This window comes from Tribolium castaneum, chromosome 2 (assembly GCF_031307605.1).
Source record: "Tribolium castaneum strain GA2 chromosome 2, icTriCast1.1, whole genome shotgun sequence".
NCBI lineage: Eukaryota > Metazoa > Arthropoda > Insecta > Coleoptera > Tenebrionidae > Tribolium > Tribolium castaneum.
Genome location: NC_087395.1, coordinates 1,066,361 through 1,090,087, shown reverse-complemented (window position 1 = coordinate 1,090,087; position 23,727 = coordinate 1,066,361). Strand labels below are relative to the sequence as shown.

The following is a 23,727-nucleotide window of genomic DNA, read 5'->3' as shown; positions in this document are numbered from 1 at the left end:
CAACTTGAAGTTTGTGTAGTGTTGACAGTTAGAAATTTAACAAAACAAAGCAGTAAAATGTCGATTATGTATTTTTCGGATCCTCTGAGTAATGTAAGTTAGTTCCCATTCTTGTTATTGTTCTAGTTCTGTGACTGGCTGACGTTATTGGAACAATGGAACATTGTTGACGTCAGGCCAGGAATTTTCACCTTTTCAATTATTTTTCTCAAAAACGGTAGAGCTTTGGTTAAAATAAAAAATATGGGTCGTCTATTTTGTTGTTGGCTATCCATATAAAAATTATCATTTTTTTAGTATTACTAATAAGTGACTAACACACCACGATTCAAGTATAGTTCTGAACCAAATTGTAGTTTTACCTTTAAAACGTTTTATTTTTTTGTTTTGATGAATCAAAAAGCCCCTAATTATATTTTTGCACCTGGCCGTCAAATCATATATAGTACCCCCCGTTTGTGGTCATGTCAATATTCCCGCCCAATATGTCATTCTTTTGACATGTGTGTTACATGTCACAGATGTTCGGAAAATAAAAAGATAATTTTGCAGTGAAAATTAAAGTTTTTTTGATCCAAAAAGGTCAGTAATTTCCACTGTTCTCGAAAAACACAGGCAATTGAAAATTAATCGTGGAGGTGCGTTTCTTGAACAAAAATTTTTACGAGGTTAGGACAAGACGGGCGTGGTCATAAAAAATTCTTCTAGAAAACTGGCATTTTTCACGTAACAGCGTGGTTTGCTTTCACCCAAAATCAGTTTCATTAGCAATTTGGGTAAATTTTTACTTTAGCTGCTTCTAGAGTTTTTTAATTTTTTTTTGCATTTTTCTTTAAAAAACTTCTAGATTGCAAATATGATCTTGAAAATTTGTGCAAATGCTCCCTTTTCGAAAAGTATGATCTTGAAAGTTCTTGACTTCATTTTTTAAAATTTTTTTATTGAATTTTTCTTTACAGATATAAACACTTTACTTTACTTTACACTTGCTTACAACCGAAGGAACCTCTAGACTCTGAAGGATCTGTTCAAACAGTCCGGTGGATACAATCTTTCAGTCTCTCAAAAATTTTCTTGACTCTCAAAAAACTGTCCGGTGGACCTAACGTTTAAGTCAATAATGTTTTGGATCCTATGAAAACTTGTAAATGTTTTGTGAAATGAGGTTCATTATCACAATTGGTTCGGTAGGCGGCTGGTTATTGTCTACAAACGAAGGAGCTATTTAAAAGGTTTGGTGGACCTAATTTTTCAGTCAGTGAGATCCTGTACTCTACAGAAACTCTCCAGTGGATCTAATCTTTCCAGTCAGTTGACTGAGACATTTGATTGTTTTTTTCCAAATAGCCTATTGGGTGTCCTGTTGATTGTTTCTACAGCCTGTTCTGGAATCTTGAGAAGTTTCTTGTATCTATTCCAAAGCTTCAGTTCAAAAAATTGGCAGCTTCGTGAACACAAGAAATGGATAAGGACAATCTTCTGTTGTCATCGCTTAAAGAACATCAACAAATGTTGAGCAGAGCATCTAGGTTAGAGCATTGCTTTTTATGAAATGGAGTCCATTTTTTAAATAGTCTGGTGGGTGGTAGCTCGGTCGGATGTACAAATTACTTTTATGAAAGGTTCTTTAGTCACCTTTTTGGAAACGTGTTGCCTACTGGTCTCTTCATAATTGCTTACTTGCTTTTGCTCACTCTGCTTTTTTTCTCAAACCAGTGGTTTTGTAAGGATATCCCTCATAAATGATGAAAAGAAAAAGTTTGAAACCTAAAGCGTGTCTGAAAAATCCTGGCTGTAAGCAGGAGTTAAAAATGGTGCTATGCTCCAACTTCTGTTACTATGTTATTGCCCCATTACTGTAAAAATTACACCGTAAACTCTGTTACCCTCTGTTAGCAACATTTCTATAGTAACATTTTCTGTTAAATAACAGCGGCAAAAATCTCGCCATAAACTAACAGTGACAGTGAAAGATCGTGAATTTTTACGATGTTTCACCAAATTAACAAGAAATTGCATTAAAAATGTGATAAGTGGAGAAAACTAGAAGCTTAGAATCACGCAAACAGTTCGACCATTGGTTTTTGAAGTATAGGAAATGAAGATTGGAAAAAAAATCAACTGGTAAATTATCCATAATGTTGCAAAGGTAATCAGTAGCAATCTTAAGTGGCAAAAAACACAACATAAAATTCGTCAGGAACCAAAATTTGTATAAATAAAAATTTTAACACTGTGTACTCTTCATAGTGGAAATAGTATTCCGTGAAAATAAAACATAGATTTTTAAATTTGTGTTATTTATTTAAAATAACATTTTTGTCTTTCAATAGTTATTTCCTTTCTTGAAAATTTAGTTTTTTTCTTTTATTTTGCGTATAAGTTTTGTACAGCACAGAATAAAATAATCTGATTTCAACTTGATTACTTAAGAAATTGTCTCAAAACAAAAAATGTGATTTTTTTTTCAATAAACAAGGATATTCTTTGCCTTGATCTGCACTCGTCTTCTGCATTCACTTTTTTTAACATTTTAGTAAAACTTTTTGCGATGCCAAATTCAAAATGATAATTTTATGAAAACTTTTTGACATTTTCGAAAAAATATTTGAATCAAGTAGTACGTCATATGTCAAAATCGACTTCCAATATCTCTAAAATTACATTTTCGAACAAATGGGAACTCTGTTACCCTTATTTTAACAGAGAGAGTTAAGAATCGCAAATTAGACAGCTCTATAGGGCGGTGTCACTGTTGCTAACATTCTATAAACGTAACAGTACAACAGAGATAGTTAGAGAATACCACCATTAAGACTTGTGTTAAGCTTGTTCGTCAAAAACTGATTAGGCCTTGATGATGTTTTTTTGGAAAACAAGAATAAGAAGGGGGGGAGGAAGTGATATTAGTAGGTGTCTGAGTTTGAGATGAAAAAGTGGAGGCGGAATGACTCCAAGCAGCTTTTTAGCAGATCCTTTGTTAAGATATTCTCAAACATTGGACTCAGAAGCTGAAACCAACTGAGACAAACGAGGTTTGTCTTACGAAGGCGGTCTTTTCTTTTCTAGTTAGGAATGATCGTAAAGGTGTTTACAATAACAAATCATTTCAACCGAGTTGTTGTGCTGTGACTACAACTACAAGTGTCTCAGGAGGAGTTCCTCCTTCACGTTTCTTGGAATGTTGAACTTAGAGCAATAAAGTTTGGCTGACATTCTGATAGCAATCAGGCAGATTAGAGTCATAGTCAGTATTCATGAAAAATCTAAGTTGTTTTGTTCATGACAAGGCATATAATTTTTTTTTCTAAAATTTTCTACAATAGGAAGAACCTACATGTCAACAGGAAAAATTCATATATATTCATTTTGTAGAAAATTTTATCAGCTTTAATTTTGGTAAAAAGATAAAAATTGATGGGAGTAACAGTTTTCGAGATATAAGCAAAAAACAAAAAAAACTGTAACCTTAATTAAATCTTCAAATATAATTTTATTAATAATCTTTATTTTCATTTACCAACCTCTCTCAATCGGTTTAATCTTATTAATTTAAACATTAATAATTGGATTAATTAATTAATAATAATTAATAAAATTATTCTGATTTTTATATATTCTACCCAAATTATTTTTGGGAGAAAATTTATTCTTTTTCTTAGGCAATTTCTCGCTTTAAAACTAAAAAATGCCGAGATTATCTGCTCACAGATGAACCTTTGCTTATAAATAAAAAAACACTCATAAAACACATAAAAAGGTATTGTAGCTTAGAAAAATTAGGCGCTTGCTTATAAGCAAATTTAGAACTATTATTATTATTATTGTTATTGTTATTAATATGATATAATCGGTGGAACATGGCATAGGGACTGTTGGTGAGCGTGCATTGGCGCGTTTTTTGTATACTTTAAATTGTGTGACATGACCACAAACGGGGGGTACTATATATGATCTTCCTGTAAGGTGCTACATATAATAAAGATCGAACTTCTGATAATAATCGACTAGGGATATTTACATTTACTCGAGAAAAATTTGAAAAATCTTTGTCTTGTGAATGTTTTTAAATGACCAAAAGCAATCCACTATTAATAACACTTTACAAACGTCGTTAAACGACTTTGATCCTAAATCTTTAGCACAATACGTTTTGAATTCTGATTTGACAGGACCATAATATATGGCAGGAGCAAAGTCGGCGGGAATACAACCAACTACCGGTAATGCAACTACCTTGTTGTATACAGGATGGTGAACCAAAATTATATTTATTAAATGGAACACTCTATATTTTTTGCATGATTAGATTTTTCGCAAAAAAATAATGTAACTTTGTATAAACTATTATGGGTCTATCTTTTTTCATTTCGGACAAATTTGCAACAGAAAAACTTAGAATACCTTGTAGTTTTGGCTATATTCGACTTTTACTTCAAACACGCAGATCATGTAGAGGGAACATCATGTATTTTTTACATGGGTATTTGTTACATAAAAATTTGAAATATATTAATAATTCTTGAGGAGCAAAATTTATTTATCGATATCCCATTTCATTTCATTGTAGAAGGTGTACATTACATACCATAGATAATTCACGAACAAATTATCTGTCCCTTCATATACTTACTAATTAAATCAATAATATACTGGTAATTTTCTACTTAACGTATACCAGTACTTTTTGTTGTAAGTATGATGTACTTTTTAGTGAAAGTTTTATTCTAATTTGATGTCTGTGGAACAAAACCATCAAATTCGAACAAAACGGACATTCTAAGTACGATAAATTTAACAGAAAATTTGAACGAAACATCAAAAATTAGTTTTTCGAATATCTCACAAGAGTGAAAATAAATTAGAAATTTATTTTCAAAAACCGATCTCAAACGTGTTGACAATTTCCAATTTCCATTCAAGTTTTATAGATCTCCTGAAAATTGCCTGACAAAATATTTTCAAAAAGTTAGGTCAATTAACTTTCTACTTATTGCCATTTTTTTTGGTATGGTAACGTGTTTTGTTTTCGCACTCTTCCGCAAATAAATCTATTGTGATTGGCTGCTTTTAATGGTAACTATCTTCCAAACGCAGAGTTAGAATTTTTTTGTAAAGGAATTTTAGCTTCAGAATTGAAATCAAAATCAAAAAATTAAAATTTCTGAAATGTTTGAAATACAATCTCAGTTTTTTGTGAAATTATGTTAGGAAAGCCGAAAAATTACAAAAGTAAATCAAAAGTAATGTTCATTATTAAATTAAGTCAGAAATAGTTACTATCTTTATTCTTTTCACCCGTTTTACTACGTTTTTCAACCACAAAGATATTTTTTCCAAAATAATTTGTCGAAAAATAAGTTCAAACTTCTTCTTTAAATTCACGAATTTAAGTCAAAAATGCAAAAAATAACCAAATTAAATACATAACATGATTAATATGTTTTACAGCCAGAAACACAGTTATTTTGCAAAATGAATCAAAAACAAACAAGAAAATTACCAAATAAACTATTGCCACGACCTAGTTTCGTAGAGCGTTTTCTTTTGCTATCAAACTCTTGGTCGGACTTCAGAAGGGACCTGGTGTTACGAAAAAACAACTTTTAGACTAACAAAATTTTAATATATTGAATTTAAAACAAAACAAAAGCGGTAGCAAATAAATTTATAGAAAAAAATAATCTATGTTCTTACATCACTTTTCCCCCAAGGTGGCAATGTTTTATCTTATAAAATTGTTATCTTATAAAATTGTAACGGAGCTTCTTAAACACCTAAAAAATAAAAATGTTAGAAACAGAAATAAGGTAAATACAACAAAAATATGCTAAACATGGTGCAAATTAAGGCAAACACCACGTTATAATGTCCGGGTACACTAATATTTTAAGCATTTGTTGATGCTGGCATTGTGGTTAGAACTACGAGGTTTTTATATTTGAAAATCGGAAAAATTGATCCGATGTGTGGGATATTTAAAATCCAATTTTGAGTAATACATTCAGAAAGATTTTTGTAAGTCGGTAAGTTAGTCTTGTGAACAGGATTAAGTTTAAATGATTTTAAATTTGACCACGTCGCTGGTATAATATGTTTAATTTTTGCTTCTTGGGAGTTATTAGTAAAGCAAGGGAATCTAGTTGGAATTAAAATTTCGTTGTTAGTTTCTAATTTACAATGACAAGGTAGTTTGATTTTTTGTGCCCTGATATTTTGATTTGGAAGAGTTATAGATTGTGTTAGTTTGTCGCAGTTAATTTCTGTACCAACCTTTATACGTGTGGCGATATACATTTTAGTCCGGGAGTAGGCATCTCGGAACATTTCCCGAGCAATAGCTCCGGAACTATTAGAGATAACCCCATAAAGTGTATTATCTTGGAAAGCTTTTTAAATTATCTATTTTTTTCAAAAAAGATTATTGGTCTCCGAGTAATAGTTATTGAGAAAATTGCAAATAAAGGCAAAAATAGGTGAAATTTTAAAAAATTCATAACTAAAAAATTATTGGGAATTTGGCAATTTTCTCGACGCCAGTCGATTCCCCGGATCATTTTACATACGATAGAATTAAGATAGCTCCACGTTTTCGAATAGTTTTGCCGTAATTGAAAAAATCAAAAAAATAAAAATTAGTGTAATTGCGATTTCAGTACCTGAACGTCTTGGTGCATCCCTAAAAGCGTCAAAACGAAACAACCCGCCGTCGCATTCGTGTCAGAACCAAAAACATTACAAAAAATTACAGCCAAGAGAAACGTGTTAACTTCATCCTCCAATTCCTGATAACTCAGTTCCTCATTCAAATATTTCTCAACAAGGACGTCAAGAAACGGCCGCTTTTTTTCCTCTACAACCAGAATTCTACTAGAATCAGAAATAAATCAATCACACAAACCTTCGACTTCTAATTGACACGTAATTTGCTCTTTTTTCCGCTCGATCAAATCACGCGTTGTTTCCTTAACCAGCTTCACATTTTCCTGCTCCGCCTTGTATTCCTTCGTCCAGGAGAAGAGAGTGATAATCCACGCGGAAAATTCGCATAAAAACCACTTCCATTATCTTGTCAAAGGTGCGACTGTAATTTGCGTTCGTGATTTGCCCATTCAGGGGAACCTCAAAAATGGTTTCTGATCAAAAAACTAAAAAAAAAAATACAAAAAACATAACTCACCACTAACAACATCCACTGCAAAGTTTGTCACAAACTTGTAGTGTTCTATTTCGCCTTTATCGCACTTAAAAGTGATTCTTATGTAGAATTTTCTGTTGAATTCTAATCTGTAGGTCGCTTTTTGATTTGGAATTGCCTTCATTATGAAAAAGACGTTTTTCTAAAAAATTTTGAAAAACTAAAATTGCTCAAATTTTGTGTTTACATCGTCATATTTTCCTTCTGAATAAAGATTGAAAATTAATTTTTTGCACTAGATTCCTCAGTATATGTAGATTCTAACGTATATAAACAATCTTCATATTTTATAATTTTCTTATAACGTGCCATATTTGTGTAGTGGAATTTTCGAGATGCGAGAATTTTTTTATTTTACATAAGCGAAATGAAATGATGCCAATAGTTCATATAAGTTTTTTCTGCAAGAATCATTTCGATATCTGTAATAATTACCAAGCTCGCTAGGTGAAATGTCAAGCTGTGTCGTTCCACTTTTCTTAGTTTTTAGTCAATTTTTTTCAATTACAAACATGTCAAAAACGGTAAATAATAAAATAATAAATAATTTTCACGTCAAAGAACAGTTTACTTACTAACTAAATTCCTTGAAATTAGTTAAAATTACACATTTTAATGAAATATAATTAAATTGAAAATTGAAAATTGAAAATTGAAAATTGAAGATTGAAAATTGAAAATTGAAAATTGAAAATTGAAAATTGAAAATTGAAAATTGAAAATTGAAAATTGAAAATTGAAAATTGAAAATTGAAAATTGAAAATTGAAAATTGAAAATCGAAAATTGAAAATTGAAAATTGAAAATTGAAAATTGAAAATTGAAAATTGAAAATTGAAAATTGAAAATTGAAAATTGAAAATTGAAAATTGAAAATTGAAAATTGAAAATTGAAAATTGAAAATTGAAAATTGAAAATTGAAAATCGAAAATTGAAAATTGAAAATTGAAAATTGAAAATTGAAAATTGAAAATTGAAAATTGAAAATTGAAAATTGAAAATTGAAAATTGAAAATTGAAAATTGAAAATTGAAAATTGAAAATTGAAAATTGAAAATTGAAAATTGAAAATTGAAAATTGAAAATTGAAAATTGAAAATTGAAAATTGAAAATTGAAAATTGAAAATTGAAAATTGAAAATTGAAAATTGAAAATTGAAAATTGAAAATTGAAAATTGAAAATTGAAAATTGAAAATTGAAAATTGAAAATTGAAAATTGAAAATTGAAAATTGAAAATTGAAAATTGAAAATTGAAAATTGAAAATTGAAAATTGAAAATTGAAAATTGAAAATTGAAAATTGAAAATTGAAAATTGAAAATTGAAAATTGAAAATTGAAAATTGAAAATTGAAAATTGAAAATTGAAAATTGAAAATTGAAAATTGAAAATTGAAAATTGAAAATTGAAAATTGAAAATTGAAAATTGAAAATTGAAAATTGAAAATTGAAAATTGAAAATTGAAAATTGAAAATTGAAAATTGAAAATTGAAAATTGAAAATTGAAAATTGAAAATTGAAAATTGAAAATTGAAAATTGAAAATTGAAAATTGAAAATTGAAAATTGAAAATTGAAAATTGAAAATTGAAAATTGAAAATTGAAAATTGAAAATTGAAAATTGAAAATTGAAAATTGAAAATTGAAAATTGAAAATTGAAAATTGAAAATTGAAAATTGAAAATTGAAAATTGAAAATTGAAAATTGAAAATTGAAAATTGAAAATTGAAAATTGAAAATTGAAAATTGAAAATTGAAAATTGAAAATTGAAAATTGAAAATTGAAAATTGAAAATTGAAAATTGAAAATTGAAAATTGAAAATTGAAAATTGAAAATTGAAAATTGAAAATTGAAAATTGAAAATTGAAAATTGAAAATTGAAAATTGAAAATTGAAAATTGAAAATTGAAAATTGAAAATTGAAAATTGAAAATTGAAAATTGAAAATTGAAAATTGAAAATTGAAAATTGAAAATTGAAAATTGAAAATTGAAAATTGAAAATTGAAAATTGAAAATTGAAAATTGAAAATTGAAAATTGAAAATTGAAAATTGAAAATTGAAAATTGAAAATTGAAAATTGAAAATTGAAAATTGAAAATTGAAAATTGAAAATTGAAAATTGAAAATTGAAAATTGAAAATTGAAAATTGAAAATTGAAAATTGAAAATTGAAAATTGAAAATTGAAAATTGAAAATTTAAAATTGAAAATTGAAATTCATTGAAATAAAACGTAAATGATTGAAAAGTTTTCAAACACTTGTTCGATTTGAAATCTCAGTTTTTTGCAACATTCTGATATGTGTTTTATGGCAAAAGAAACCATTATTAACCTAAATTGACCTAAACTTTTTGTTTCAAAGAATTTGCCAAAAAAATTGGTAGAGAACTGAACAAATTACATTAAAACAAAATGTATTTTAACGTGATTTGTTTCAAAATTGATGTATGTAAGCTAATATGTTGATTTAGCTTGTTTTCTATCAAAATTTCGTCAAAAACGCTCAAAAAAATTTTAATTGAAGCCTTTGAATACGTTTAATATTATATTATATTTAATAATATCAAGTTGTGATGCCGGGATGGTTATCGCTAGCCCATGCATTATTTCTTCCAATACATAATCATGTCTTTTACTATTATCATCAAGAAATAACCAAAATTTACTTTGGATTAAATGAAATTGACATCAAATATGACAGCATTGACAGCTGTGTCATTCGTAGTGAACTGTTTCCAAGGTAATGGTACGCTCAAAATTTATACTTTTCTATTCTGCAGTGCCGTGTAGAGTTTAGTTTAATCCCAAATAACTAGAGAACGGTATAGTTTGACGACATGAAGCAAGAGTACCTTTTTTATTAAAAAATAATTGGGCTTTTGAATTTTGATATCAAAAATACGTGTTTATAGGCCGAAAAATTGAGTTATCACCTAAAAACTGGAAGGGCCCCCTTGTCACCGTTAATGTATAGCTTTTACAAGATTTCCGTTTACACCATATCAAAGAGCGTCTTTGTATCTCTTGGCATGCAAAATTTCATAATAATCGCGTGAACGGTAACAAAAATATTTTCAAAAAACCATTTTTCTATACCAATATCTGAAAAATTGTAATTTTCCTATTTTTTGAGGTGGGTCAGTAAATACTATCCCTACTATTTTCATTTTTAGAGGGGTATTCGTGGTTAAAATTATGCCACATATTTTTGAATCACCCGATATAATATAATAATAATAATAATAATAATAATAATAATAATAAAAAATTGTGACACTAAAATAATTACAATGTAATTAGTTACAACAAGAATAAAAAAATACGATAACAAATTAAAATTTTCTACAAGTTGTTCCTACCACAAATTGGACCAAAAGGCAGCAAAGCCGCTCAAGGTTTTGGCCCAGACAATAAATGAAAAATAATAAAAAATAAAAATAAACAATGTGATTAATGAAAGATAAAAATTATAATAAAAAAATATAATGTAATTCTATTTAACAAAATTACAGAGAGGAAAAATAAGAAAATAAGAAAAACAGAAAAATCATTTTTTAAGAAACATTTTATATTTGTGTTTAAAATTGCTGATTTTAGAGTTTTTTAACGTCAAAGGAACTTCATTGTAGAATGAATAGATATTATAAGCAAAACCCCGGCGAAATATTATTTGTACAAATGTATTCTGAAAGTGTCCAAGACGTTTTGCAATGTATTTCTTAACAAATACGGGCTTTTGTGGCAAAAACGTGGAATTTGAAAATTGCCTTAAAGCCAAATTACTTACTTGCACTTGCACTTGATGTAGAAAAATTTAATTGTAACTGTGATTCGTGGCGAAAAATTATATTTTTCACTAATTTTTTGTCTTCAAGTTTAGAATATAGATTTTCTGTAATAAATAATTTTGAAACAAATCGAGTTAACATATGTTTTGTTTTAACGTAATTTGTTCAGTTCTTTACTTCTTCTTCTTTACCAGTTTTTTTGACAAATTCTTTGAAACCAAAAGTTTAGGTCAATTTAGGTTTCTTTTGCTTTAAAACAGATATCAGAATGTTGCAAAAAAACTGAAATCTTAGCTCGAACAAGTGTTTGAAAACTTTTTAAACATTTACCGTTTATTTCGATGAAATGTTGCTCAAGAAATAAACTAAACTGAATGAAAAAAAAATATCAATTTTTATTTATTTTTGTTTTTTTTGCGTATTTTAATCTCAAAAACGTACTTATGGACTCGAAATATTCAAAAAATAGTTTATTTGGTGATTTTCTTGTTTGTTTTTGATTCATTTAGCGAAATAGTTGTGTTTCTGGCTGTAAAACATATTATTCATGGTATGTATTTAATTTGGTTATTTTTTTGCATTTTTGACTTAAATTTGTGAATTTAAAGAAGAAGTATGAACTTATTTTTCGACAAATTATTATGTAAAAATTATCTTTGTGGTTGAAACACGTAGTAAAACGAATGAGAACAACAAAGATAACGAATATTTTTAACTTATCTTAATAATAAACATTACTTTTAATTTATTTTAATAATTTTTGCTTGTTGTTTGTTTTTTTAAAATCTGGGTATTTGGTTAAAAATGTGCCAAAATAAGCCAAAATTTTACCATGTTTGACATAGTTTTCTCTTTGTAAGGATCATTTTTGACGGAATTTCGATCCAAAACTGGCTAAAACAATTAGAGTTTTCGTATAATTTGGTCAATTTCAGTCAGTTTGAAAGACAATTTTCGAAAGAAAAACTTGGTTTTTGCTAAATCAACGATAAACTTGCTTATATACACAGATAATCTCAAATTAACACTTTTTTTTTCTTAAACTTTTCTGGAGTGCTTTTAAGTAAAATTTTTGAAGTGATTGTGTGTCCGGTTAAAAAACGTGTGCTTTTTGCTTAATTTTGCCAAAAAGTTGTTTAGAACCCGAATTTAGTAAAAAATGCAAAATATTGTTAATTTCGATTATATCTTCCAAGAAATCCACGCTTTTGCAAAAAAATCTGTTTAGGGGCTTGAAAACTTTATTGATTTTTTTTTAATTGTTATGCGTTATGTAACATTAAAAAACCTAAAGTTTGAACATTTTTAACCAATTTTGAGTTATTTTTGCTTCTTTTGGATTATTTTTTGTTGTATAAGTTATTTATATAACAGATTTTAATAAATCGAGTTACTATAACATACCTTTTGTTTCAATTTAATTTGTTTAGTATTTTTATAAGGTTTAGACAATTTTTTCGAAACAAAAAAACAACTAACCTAAATTCGCTAATTTTAAGCTTACTTTTTACAAATTCATTCGAAAGAATTGTTTTATGGTTGAACAACGTGGCATAAAACGGGTGAAAAGGGCAAAAATAATGATTGCTTTATGCTTTAATACAATAATATTACAAAATCTCACATAAAACCTTTGATTTTATATTTTAGTGTAAAATTTTTTCTACCATTTGCCTCTTATTTCGATGAAATTTTGCATAAGAAATTAACTAAACTGAGTGAAACAAACATAATACAATCAATTTCTATTTGTTCTAAATGGTTTATTTAGTCTTATTTGATGATTTTCTTGTTTGTTTTTGACAATTTTGCAAAATAATTGTATTTTTGGCTAAAACCTATTAAAACGTCTCAAAAATCAACAAAAGTATAGTCTTTGATCTTATTTCATTCTGGGTATTTTTTGGAAGTTTTGACTGAAAATCGTGAATTTAAAGAAAAATTTTGAAATTTTTTTCGACAAATTAGTTTGGAAAAATTATCTTTGTGTTAAAATTGGTGATCAAGAACTTAATTTAATAATAAATATTACTTTTAAATTAAGTTTAAATTTAAATTCATCATTTAAATTCTCCACTTTTTAAAGGTTTTATTAATATATTATATAATTATAATAATATTGCAATAGATTTAGATATTTTCTTCAATAATTTCCAAACTAAACTGTAAAGATCAAATTACTAGAATATTTTTCTTCATAATTTAAAATGTTTTTATTTTTATTATTATTTTTATTATTATTATTATTTTTATTTTTATTATAATTATTAAAATAAACATTAGATAAAAGTTGGATTATGATTTATTTTTGTCATTTTAGGGATGTTTTTTCTTGCAAAATAAAAGTTTAGTTTAAAAGCAAATAACCAATGATTATTATTTTAGTACTTAAATAAACACACATAAGAAATATTTATTAATAATCCACGTCATAGCAGCTCTTGTAGTTTTAGTCTTAGAATTTTCCCACTGGAATTTTTCGGAATGTTTTCAATAAATCTAACTCCACCATACAAATGTTTTTGGACGGAAACATTCTCTAAAAAAATATTATAAGTCAATGCAACTTTCTTGGTCATTTTTACCTGAAATGAATCGAATCAATTCTTTTTCTGTCACATTTTGATCCTGTTTAACAACAAATGCCAAAGGTAACTCTCCGGCTCTTTCATCAGGAAGTCCAACAACAGCTGCATCTTTAACAGCAGGATGTTGTATCAACAAATTCTCCAACTCAGCTGGTGATACCTAAAAATTGTCGTTTGAAAGCAAGCAAAATACGAAATGATCGTACCTGAAATCCTTTATATTTGATAATTTCCTTCAAACGGTCAACAATGTAGAAATAACCTTCCTCATCATAATAACCCAAATCACCAGTCTTCAAAAACCCTTCTTCATCAAACGCTTTCTTCGTTTCTTCTTCATTCTTCAAATAACCCTTCATGGTTCCATCCCCTTTAACTCGTATTTCCCCAATTTCTTGAGCTGCCAGTGTTTTTCCACTTGCAACGTCACAAACTTTGATCTGGGTACAAGAAATCACTTTCCCAGAAGACCCATATTTTTGAAAATTTTTGGGAATCATGGTCGCAGCACCACATAATTCTGTCATACCATAAACTTGCCTAACCGACTTGACCTTGAACCGTTCCTGAACCATTTCCTCCAATTCTTTACCAACAACAGCAGCCCCACACAAAATATCAACAACTGAGGAAATATCAAATTTCCCAACCATTGGATTTTTAACCAAAAATTGCAAAATTGGAGGAACCACAAACAATTTGGTAACTTTGTGCTTCTGTATATTGGTCAAAAACAAATCGGGGATAAATTTTTCCATAACTATTGATTTGCAACCACTTAGAATCGAAGCAAGAGAGACAGCACAACCAAAAACGTGGAAATATGGTAAAAAAGCGATGGTTGATTCGTTCTGGTTCAAGTCGAGGAAGTTTGGGTCCATTGCATATAACATTGTTGTGCGTAGGTTTAAATGGGTTAGTTGGACGCATTTTGGGAAGCCTGTGGTACCAGAAGATGTTAAAATGAGGGCAACTTCTTTGGTGGGGTTCAAGTCAATTGGAGTTAATTCCTCGTTGTAATTATTTGGTGTGTTGTTTAGATCAGAAAAGAGCAAAATTTGAGGGAGTTCGAGCTCGTTTGCTAGTTTCTGGACGTTGGTTAACGATTTGGTTGTGCAAATGATCAAACTTGGGTTACAAATTGTTAGGAAGTGTTTCAGTTCTCCTGAAAATTAAAATAATTGTTGTATTTTTCAATTTTTCTGATTTACTTGTCGATCTTTTCACGAAGTACGGCGTTCGATTTCTTTAAACCGATAACTTTTCACCTTACTTAATGTTTTTATCTAACATATTACTAACTAAAATTAGCCTTTCTCATGCTTCAGTTTATTTGCTGAAACGATCTGTTTTCGATTATAATTTTCTTTATTTTTTCATTTTGTTAAATATAGAGTTTGTCGAAATATTAATGTTAACAGACTAACTTATATTTAAAAAAAGGCTGAAATTATGCCACATTCTAGTTTTTTTGTTGGTAAAAAAATAATTTTAAAGTACAATAATGGTTATTTTACGAAATTTATTTGAAATAATACGAAAAAATATTAATTATTACGAAAATTGTATCATTTGTGCATTGTTCGATTATTTCAGTGCATTTGTGAGATGAAAGATTTTTTATATATTTTTAAAATATTTTTTACAATTTATTTTACAATATTAAAAATGGTGTTTTTTTGCCTGTTTGTGAATTAAGAATTTTTGTGCCACAAATAGTATGAAAATGCAATTAATTTACAAAATAAAAGATAATAAAAGTTCAATTATTTTTTTCATGAATATGTAAGCACGTTTTTGTGGTAATTTTTTCTCTAATCTTGCTAAACTCATTTGACATTGTTTTGTTTTGAATCCAACTAACTAAACTGACATAAAGTAAATTTGTGAACTAATAGTTATACAGAGTGACTTTAAAGTAACGGACAAACTTTTGTATCGTCATATAAAAAAACGTTTATTTACGCACAAAAATGAAGTAAGATTGTTTTCAACTAACTGAAGCAACAAAAACTTTATTAAAAAATAAGACGTTAGACAGCTATATCTTGGGAAAAAATGTTGAAAAAATTTTTTGTCATAGGAACTTTGATTCAGTTTGATGTTTTTTATCAGCACCCAAGAGATTGATCGGTACTTTTGAATCACCCTGTATACGTAATCAGTTATGAAAAGAGTAAAAATAACTGCTTACGTAAGTTATGAAATGACCGATTTTGTTTAACGAACATAATGTTTATCAAAACGAGTGAGCACAGGAAATAAATTACGTACAATTTTTCTTCTAGTTTTGTAAATTTAATAGTATATTAGAGTATAAGTGGATATTGAAGTCTTTTGTCATGGAACTGATTGCCATAATAAAAAATCATTAAAAATTTGTAATTCATTTGTACGTTTCTTGGTTGCCATTTGAAATAAGCAAAATAAAAGGCTTTAAAATTTAAGAAGTTTGGAAATAAATTGTAAACAACCTATAGTCATTCAGAACAATAAAACATAATTAATAAGTCTGTTGGACCTTGGCCGTGACGTACGTACTAATATTGTCATCAAGAAAGCACCGCTTCTATTTTTTTTTTTTGGTTTTTATTTTTTTAACAGTAATCTCTGAACTGATTAAAAAAAACTTTTGGGACATGTAAGAAGGTAGAAAGGCATTAAAAAATTATTATTATGACGTCATTCTTTTTTGGGACAACCCTGTATAATCAAAAATATTTTTCTGAAATACGTCTTAGGGTATAAATAACGTCTACAAAATTTCAAAAGTGTAACTTTACTAATAACTGAGCTACAGAAGACGGGAGCTGTGCTGGGCCATCCTGTATATTTAATATACAGCGTTAGGCAAAAGTATGGAACCAAGCGTTTTGTGCCAAAAAAGGTAATTGGTACATTATTAACTACTTTAAAAATGTGATCATTTTTTGAGAATAATCTTAGTAAAAAAAATTTTTGCATCGTTTTTGCAGAATCTTTGGAAATTGATAGTGAATTTTTCTTCGAAAAATATGTTGAATCACATTTGTGATGAAATTTAGCAATCTTCTACTTTCGCTAATGTAATAAATAAATGATAAATACAAATAAGTAAATACTTAAGTATAAAACTCTTTCCTTTAAAAATGTTCCTAAATGTGGATTTCTGTAAAGGAGTAACACATTCTAAACCTAATCTAACAATTTTAAACTATAATTACTTTAACTCAAAATTTTTATTTTCTTTGGCAAAATGTCTCGAATTTAGCGAACTTTTCGTCAAAAGAAACACATTGCGGAGTTATTTTGTTTTATTATTTTTTTTGCTTTAGAGCTAATCAATCTTTTACTGAAAAATGTTCTAGAATTGACAAAAAAGTTCCACTTTGTTTAGACAAATTCTCGAAAAATTTTAAGTTTTTTTTTTAAAATCCATTTCTGAGAATTAATCAATTTCTACATTAATATTTTTTTAATTTCTTTAGTTTAATTAGGACTTTATTTCTTGATCAAAATATTTCTGTTTTAGTGTGATTCAGTTTTTGCCGAAAATTGTTCTTAAATTAACAAAAAAATACAACTGATTTTCGATTTTTTTTGGTAAAATATTTGTAACTTAATAAATCAGAAAAAAGGTTCTTACATAATAAATTAGGCTTAATTTTGCAATGGTCTTGTCACCAAAGATACCTTTGGTGAAAAAGATACATTTGTCTACCTACGGACAAAGTCTCAACTTGATATCCCTAAAACCAAGGGCACTGCGATTTTTTAATAATGTGCTTGCAGATGTACAAAATTGTAAAAGAAATTAAATAACTTTTTAACGATTAAAGTAAATTGCAAAAACTAAACTGATTTATAAAGCCTAAAAAGTGCACATTAAATATGTACAAATATACAGGGGGTGCCATTTAAAAAAATTATTTTAAAAGCTGCACTGTAAAAATGAAACACCCTGTATAGGCTAAAATAATTTTAGAATGTACATTTTGACTTCCCATTGCAGTGCCATTTGATTTGTTTTGATATCCTTTACAGTGTAGAAGCAATCAAGCACGCCCATATCAATGACTCACCCTGTATATTCAAACATATTTTAGACGTAATTAAGCAATTTTTTACAAACCCGTAAATAATTTAGTAAAAAACTTTTTTATCTAAAAATGAAGATGTAACTCATTTTAAACTATAATTATTATAACTCAAAAATTTAATTTTTTGTCAAAATGTTTCGAATTCAGCGAACTTTTTGTCAAAAAAAAACATTTATAATTTTTTGCTTTGTTTTTACAAAATCTTTTAAATTAGTAATGAATTTTGCTATTAAAAAAACGCTCTTTAACAGTTTTTTTTAATGACTTACCTGAAGTGTAGTCAGGATTGAGCAAATTGATTGTGGCTCCAATATAAAAACCGGCAACAATTGCCAAAACATATTTCCAATGGTTTGGTGAAATTATCGTAATAACATCACCTTTTTTCACCCCCAAATGTTGAAATTCTTTGGCTAACTGTACCGAAAGTTGACGAAACTTTCCATAAGTTATTTCTTCTTCTGAATCGATCTATAATAATTTGTATGATAATTGTGTTACGAATTGTAATCCAAATTATGTTTTTTCTTACCAAAGTGATTCGTTCGGAATCCCATTGCTTGATTTTTTCGTAGAAAATTTGCCCCAATGACTTTAAAGGAAGGCAGTTTTTAGTGTAAGTAGGTCCAACTTGTACCAGTGCACTCATGATGATAACTAATTGAGGGTTTCTGGTGATGTTTCTTATAAAGGTTGACCTTTACTTATCTCTCCTAATAATAAAGTACGAATAACAGAATAATAGCCAGTTCCTCAAGTATTTTTCTATGTTTGAAAAAACTGCGACTAATTTAATGATAAGAAGCGACTAATAAACACGAGTTTTGTTTACTTATAATATTAATTGAGAGATTCTGATCCGTTAAATTAGTCGCACATTTATCAGTGTTTTATCAGTGGAGTCAACGGACTAAAACTATTACTATTGCTTGGGAAAAAAAAGAAGGAAGTGGAACTTTTGTTGAACAAATAAGGAAATTGCAAACTCATGCTTATTTTATATTGCTTATTAATTTTGGTTTCAGTTGTTTCGGCGTTTCATTTTTTGAAGCATTTAATGTTATTTTACTTTTTTATTAAATTCGTTTTTAAATCAAAGACAAACTTTATTTTGTCAAAAAATAACAAGATAATTAAAATAGATGTTACACAGTTTGTACGTTTTATTTAATTTAGATCGTGTTTGAACAAAGTAACGTCTGAATTTTTTTTTCTAAACTGAGGCTGAAATTTTATTAAATTAAAAAATACTATTATTTTAAAAGGTTTTATAAAGAATGTAAAAAAAACTATCAGCAACTTTACTTCAGCTTACTGTGTTGGAATTTTGTTGTTTGAAAAAAGTTTGAAAATAACTTTTACTTTTGTTGGCTTTATTACTATTACTGCACTGAATTAAAGACTTAACTTTAATTTAATTAACTTAACATAAATTAACTTTATGTACTTTTGTAACCTAAAAATTTTACTTTGTTTTTAACCTCGTTGAAATAATTTATATTTGCAATTTTAAACATGCTGTGCAAGTCTTTGACTTTATTATTGAATGCAAAACAAATATAAATTTTGTTTTTCGATAATAAATGAAAAGGAAAATTTTTAATTACTTTATTTTATTTATTGTTGCTCTGTCATTTGTGATTTTCTTATTTAATGTCTTTACAGTTTTTTCTCACTTTTGATTTTTCTTTATTTCTATTCCCACTTATCTTTTTTTAATAACCATGTTTTTCTCTTCTAACTTGCTTCTTTTTTTTATTTTTTTTATTTTATTGTTCGTTTCTCTCCTTTTTCGTCTTTGCATATTCTCAGTTTTTTCTTGTTTTTTTTTGTATTTCATTATGATTGTTTTTCTTCTCTTTTAATTTATCTTTTTTTCTCATCTTCTATTTTTAAAATTTGTTTTTTGATAATAAACATAAACGAAAATTTTTATTTACTTTATTTTATTTATTGTTACTCTGTCATTTGAGATTTTCTTATTTAATGTTTTTACAGTATTTTCTCGCTTTTGATTTTTTCTTATTTCTATTTCCACTTATCTTTTTTTAATTACCATGTTTTTCTCTCTCTACTTGCTTCTCTTTTTATTTTTTATTTTTATTTTATTGTTCGTTTCTCTCCTCTTTCGTCTTTGCTTATTCTCAATTTTTTTTTTGTTTTTTTGTATTTCTTTATGCTTATTTTTCTTTTTTTTTAGTTTATCTTTTTTTCATCTTCCTTTTATTTTTAAAATTTGTTTTTTGATAATATACATAAACGAAAATTTTTAATTACTTTATTTTATTTAGTGCTACTCTGTCAATTGTAATTTTGTTATTTAATGTTTCTACAGTTTTTTCTCGCCTTTGATTTTTTCTTATTTCTACTCACACTTATCTTTTTTTAATTATCATGTTTTTGCGCTTTACTTTCTCTCTCTATCCACTTGCTTTTTTCTTTTATTTTTTATTTTTTCCTTCTTTATTTTATTGCTCGTTTCTCTCCTCTTTCGTCTTTGCTTATTCTCAGTTTTTTCTTGTTTTTTGTATTTTTTTATGCTTGTTTCTCTTCTCTTTTAGTTTATATTTTTTTCGTCTAATTTTTATTTCTTGTTTCGCTTCTTTATTGGCTTTCTTATCACTCATTATTAAATTAAATTCTTGTTCACACTGTATTGAAAATTTAAAAAAATATGTAATGAACATATAAAGTCATTAATGATCATTATATCTAATTAGTTAAAACAATAATAATGGAATATTCATTTAAAGCAAAATACAATTTTGTCTATTTTTAACAATATTTTGGGAACTAATTGCTTGAAAAAGCCCAAAACAATGTAATTATTAACTTATTGGCTTACTTTTATAATAAAATAGGAAAATCCAAACTAAGCAAGTAAGAAAAGCGTAACAGTTTTTACCAACAGAAAGTATTTTATGGAAGCTGAAAAAATGTAGGTGCATACATAACTACATATAAGGGTTTTATCAAGAGAATTCTTCTAAAATAAATGATAACATAAAACTATTTTAGAAAAATATAAGAACTGATAACGTTCTACATAAATGAAAGAGTTTGAGTCATGATTTTATTTAATTTTTTTCTTTAATGTAACAACACCCTGTATAAAATAATCGTCTTTGTTTTGCTACGTTTTATTAGGACTATTTACTTTATTAGTCATTATCTGATAAATTTGATTAACAAAAATAGATCATTAAAATGCATTTAAAATTTTGTAGTAACTTTATCGACATATTTTAGAATGATCGAAATCTCCAAATTTCTTAAAAAATAAAAATTAAAATAATAAAAAATATATAATAATAAAAAATAAAATAAAAGAATTGTATGAATTTACATCGATGTAATTATCTGGTTATTTTTCGATTTGTTTAAAAAATATCTTATAATCTGTTTTTAATTTACGTAAATATCAAATAACAAGGACGTTATTAATGTTTTAGTACTAACTAATTTGAAAACTAAACAATGCTTATCAAAAGTAGGTACATTGTTTGTTTATCTTATAAAATAGAAATAGGTATTTGCGTACAATGTTTTTTTATTAGCAAAACAAATAAATAAACTGAATAAAAATGTGAACATGTACTTTCTGTTAGTGTACTATCGTGTTTTTTGGAAACTGAAAATATGTCTGAAATTTTACTATTAAATTAAATATTTGAGAGTTGATTTGGAAAAAAATATTAATTTAAAATTTTAAGGACCATATTCATATTAATATATAATTTATTAGCACTGAAATTTTGTTTTAAAAAGTAGATTTAGTCTGTTTAACAAATTATCAACAACCTTACTTGTGCTTATTGTGTGGGAATTTTCAGTTTGAAAATGACTTTCACTCTTGTTGGCTTTTTCTCCACTACTGCACTGAATTAAAGTTTTTGCATTTTATGTACTTGTTTGTATATAAAAATTTTACTTTCTTTTTGACCTTGTTGAAGTAATTTATATTTGCAATTTTTAACATACTGTGTAAGTCTTTGACTTTATTATTGAATGCAAAGCAAATATAAATTTTGTTTTCTGAAAAAAGGAAAATTTTTAATTACTTTATTCGTTTGCGTTTTTCTTTTTTTTATTTAATGTTTTTTCTCACCTTTGTTATTTCTGTTCTCACTTATCTCTTTTTGTTTATCATATTTTTGCTTTTTACTTTCGTCCTCAACTTTCTTTTCATCTCTTCTTTTTTCGTTTTCCTTTTCTATTTTTTTCTTTTTTGTTCTTTGCTTATTCTCAGATTTTTTTGGGTTTTCTTTTTTCGTATCTTTTGTTGCTTGCCTTTATTTTTTCTTTTATTTTTTTTAGTTAATTTTTATTTCTTGTTCCGCTTCTCCATCGTCTTTCTTTGCTCATTGTATCTTTCTTCTTCTTTTTGTTGTTAAAATTTTTCATGTCTTTTTTTTCGTCTCTTCTTTATCATTGTCAGATTTAAGCTTTCCAGACGTTATTATTAACTATTTTGTTTATTTATTATATTCAGTGTAATATTCTAATTCGATAAATTAGTTACAAATTCGTCAATGTTTATTTTTTTTTGACCATTTTTATTCATGTTTGTTTAGTTATTTCTAAAGCACAGCCAAATTTTTATTTAATAATAATAATATTAATAATAATAACAATAAGAAGAATAAGAATAATAATAAAGTGTATTGTTGTAAGTCTTGTAGACATCAATATGGTCAAAAAAATTAAAACATTGAAAAATAAAATACAAAACAAATTAAGACACATTTGTTAGTTAAAAAATTCGTTGTTAGTTTTTGGGTTTTCTTTTTTTTTGCAAAAGACTTACTTTATTTTGTAAAATTTTGTTAATACATGTAGAAAAAAATCACAAAAAATAATAATTGATGTTTTATTTAATGTTTTGTTTAATGTTTTATTTAATTTATATTGTTTCTGTACTAAGAGCCGTCAGAAGTATATATTTTTTTATATTTTTGCTTACCTGGTACCGAAATTTAATTCAATTAAAAAAAATTATACCTCGAGCAACGGTTTTGTAAAGAAATATAATATTGTTTCACAGAAAAGAAAAGGTTTGAATCATTGTTTTATTTTATTTTATTTTATCAAGATTGTTTACTTCATTAGTCATTGGTTATTATACGATAAATTTAGTGATAAAGAAAAATGTAACAAATAAGTACATTTAAAATTTTGTAGCGCAATAATACATATTTTTCAAAACCTTGTTGAAATAATTTATATCATGCTGACTTTGACTTTATTAATGAATGCAAAACAAATAGTAGAAATTTTGTTTTTTTTTATAAAAAAAACGAAAATTATTAATTATTTTTTCCTATTCTATTCTATTTTAATCGATTTTTTTCATTTGATATTTTTACAGTATTTTTTCGTTTTTGTTTTTTTATCTATATTTTCACTCATCTTGTTTTATTCGTTTCTCTTCTCTTTCGTTTTTGCTTATTCTTAGTTTTTCTTTTCTTTTCTTTTTTAGTTTAACTTTTTTATCTAATTTTTACTTTTTATTTCGCTTCTCTATCGTTTTTATTATATTTTTTATTTTTTGTCCCTTTTTTTTGTCATTAAAATGTTTTTGTTTTTTTCCTTTTTCGTCTTTTTTATCATTGTCAGATTTGGGCCTTGCAGTTGTTATTATTAACTATTTTGTTTATTTATAATATTAATTGTGATATTCTGTTCTGTTAAATTAGTTACACACTTATCAATGTTTATTTTTTGGATCATTTTTGTTCAGGTTTGTTTGGTTAATTTTAAAACAATGCCGAATTTTGATTTAGTTTTTATTTTTTTTATATATTTTGTATTGTCTTTAAGTTTGAATGTTGTTTCACTCTTTTAAATATAATTGGATTTTGATTAAAAGACTCAGTTTACTTTGTTAAATTTATTTGTTAAAACTTACAAAACAATTAAAATTGATATAATTCTGTATGTTTCATTTAATTTTGATCATTGTTGGACGAAACGTCTTCAGATTTGTTTATCTAACTTTTGAGGTAAAAACTCAAAAATGTCTAAACTGGTGCCGAAATTTTCTTAAATTAAAAAAATACTATTA

At 26.7% G+C, this 23,727-nt stretch overlaps 1 protein-coding gene across 1 annotated transcript; it reads right to left on the bottom strand.

Moving 5' to 3' along the window:
* Positions 1–13,359: 13,359 nt before the first annotated feature.
* On the bottom strand, positions 13,360–21,560 carry LOC656466 (uncharacterized). Its single transcript, XM_064354897.1, has 6 exons — positions 21,470–21,560; positions 18,196–18,376; positions 17,933–18,134; positions 13,791–14,749; positions 13,582–13,744; positions 13,360–13,535 (listed from the first exon to the last, which is right to left on the bottom strand). Exons 2-6 carry the CDS (start codon positions 18,310–18,312, stop codon positions 13,426–13,428), a joined length of 1,551 nt encoding a protein of 516 aa, XP_064210967.1. The 5' UTR covers positions 18,313–18,376; positions 21,470–21,560; the 3' UTR covers positions 13,360–13,425.
* Positions 21,561–23,727: the final 2,167 nt, after the last annotated feature.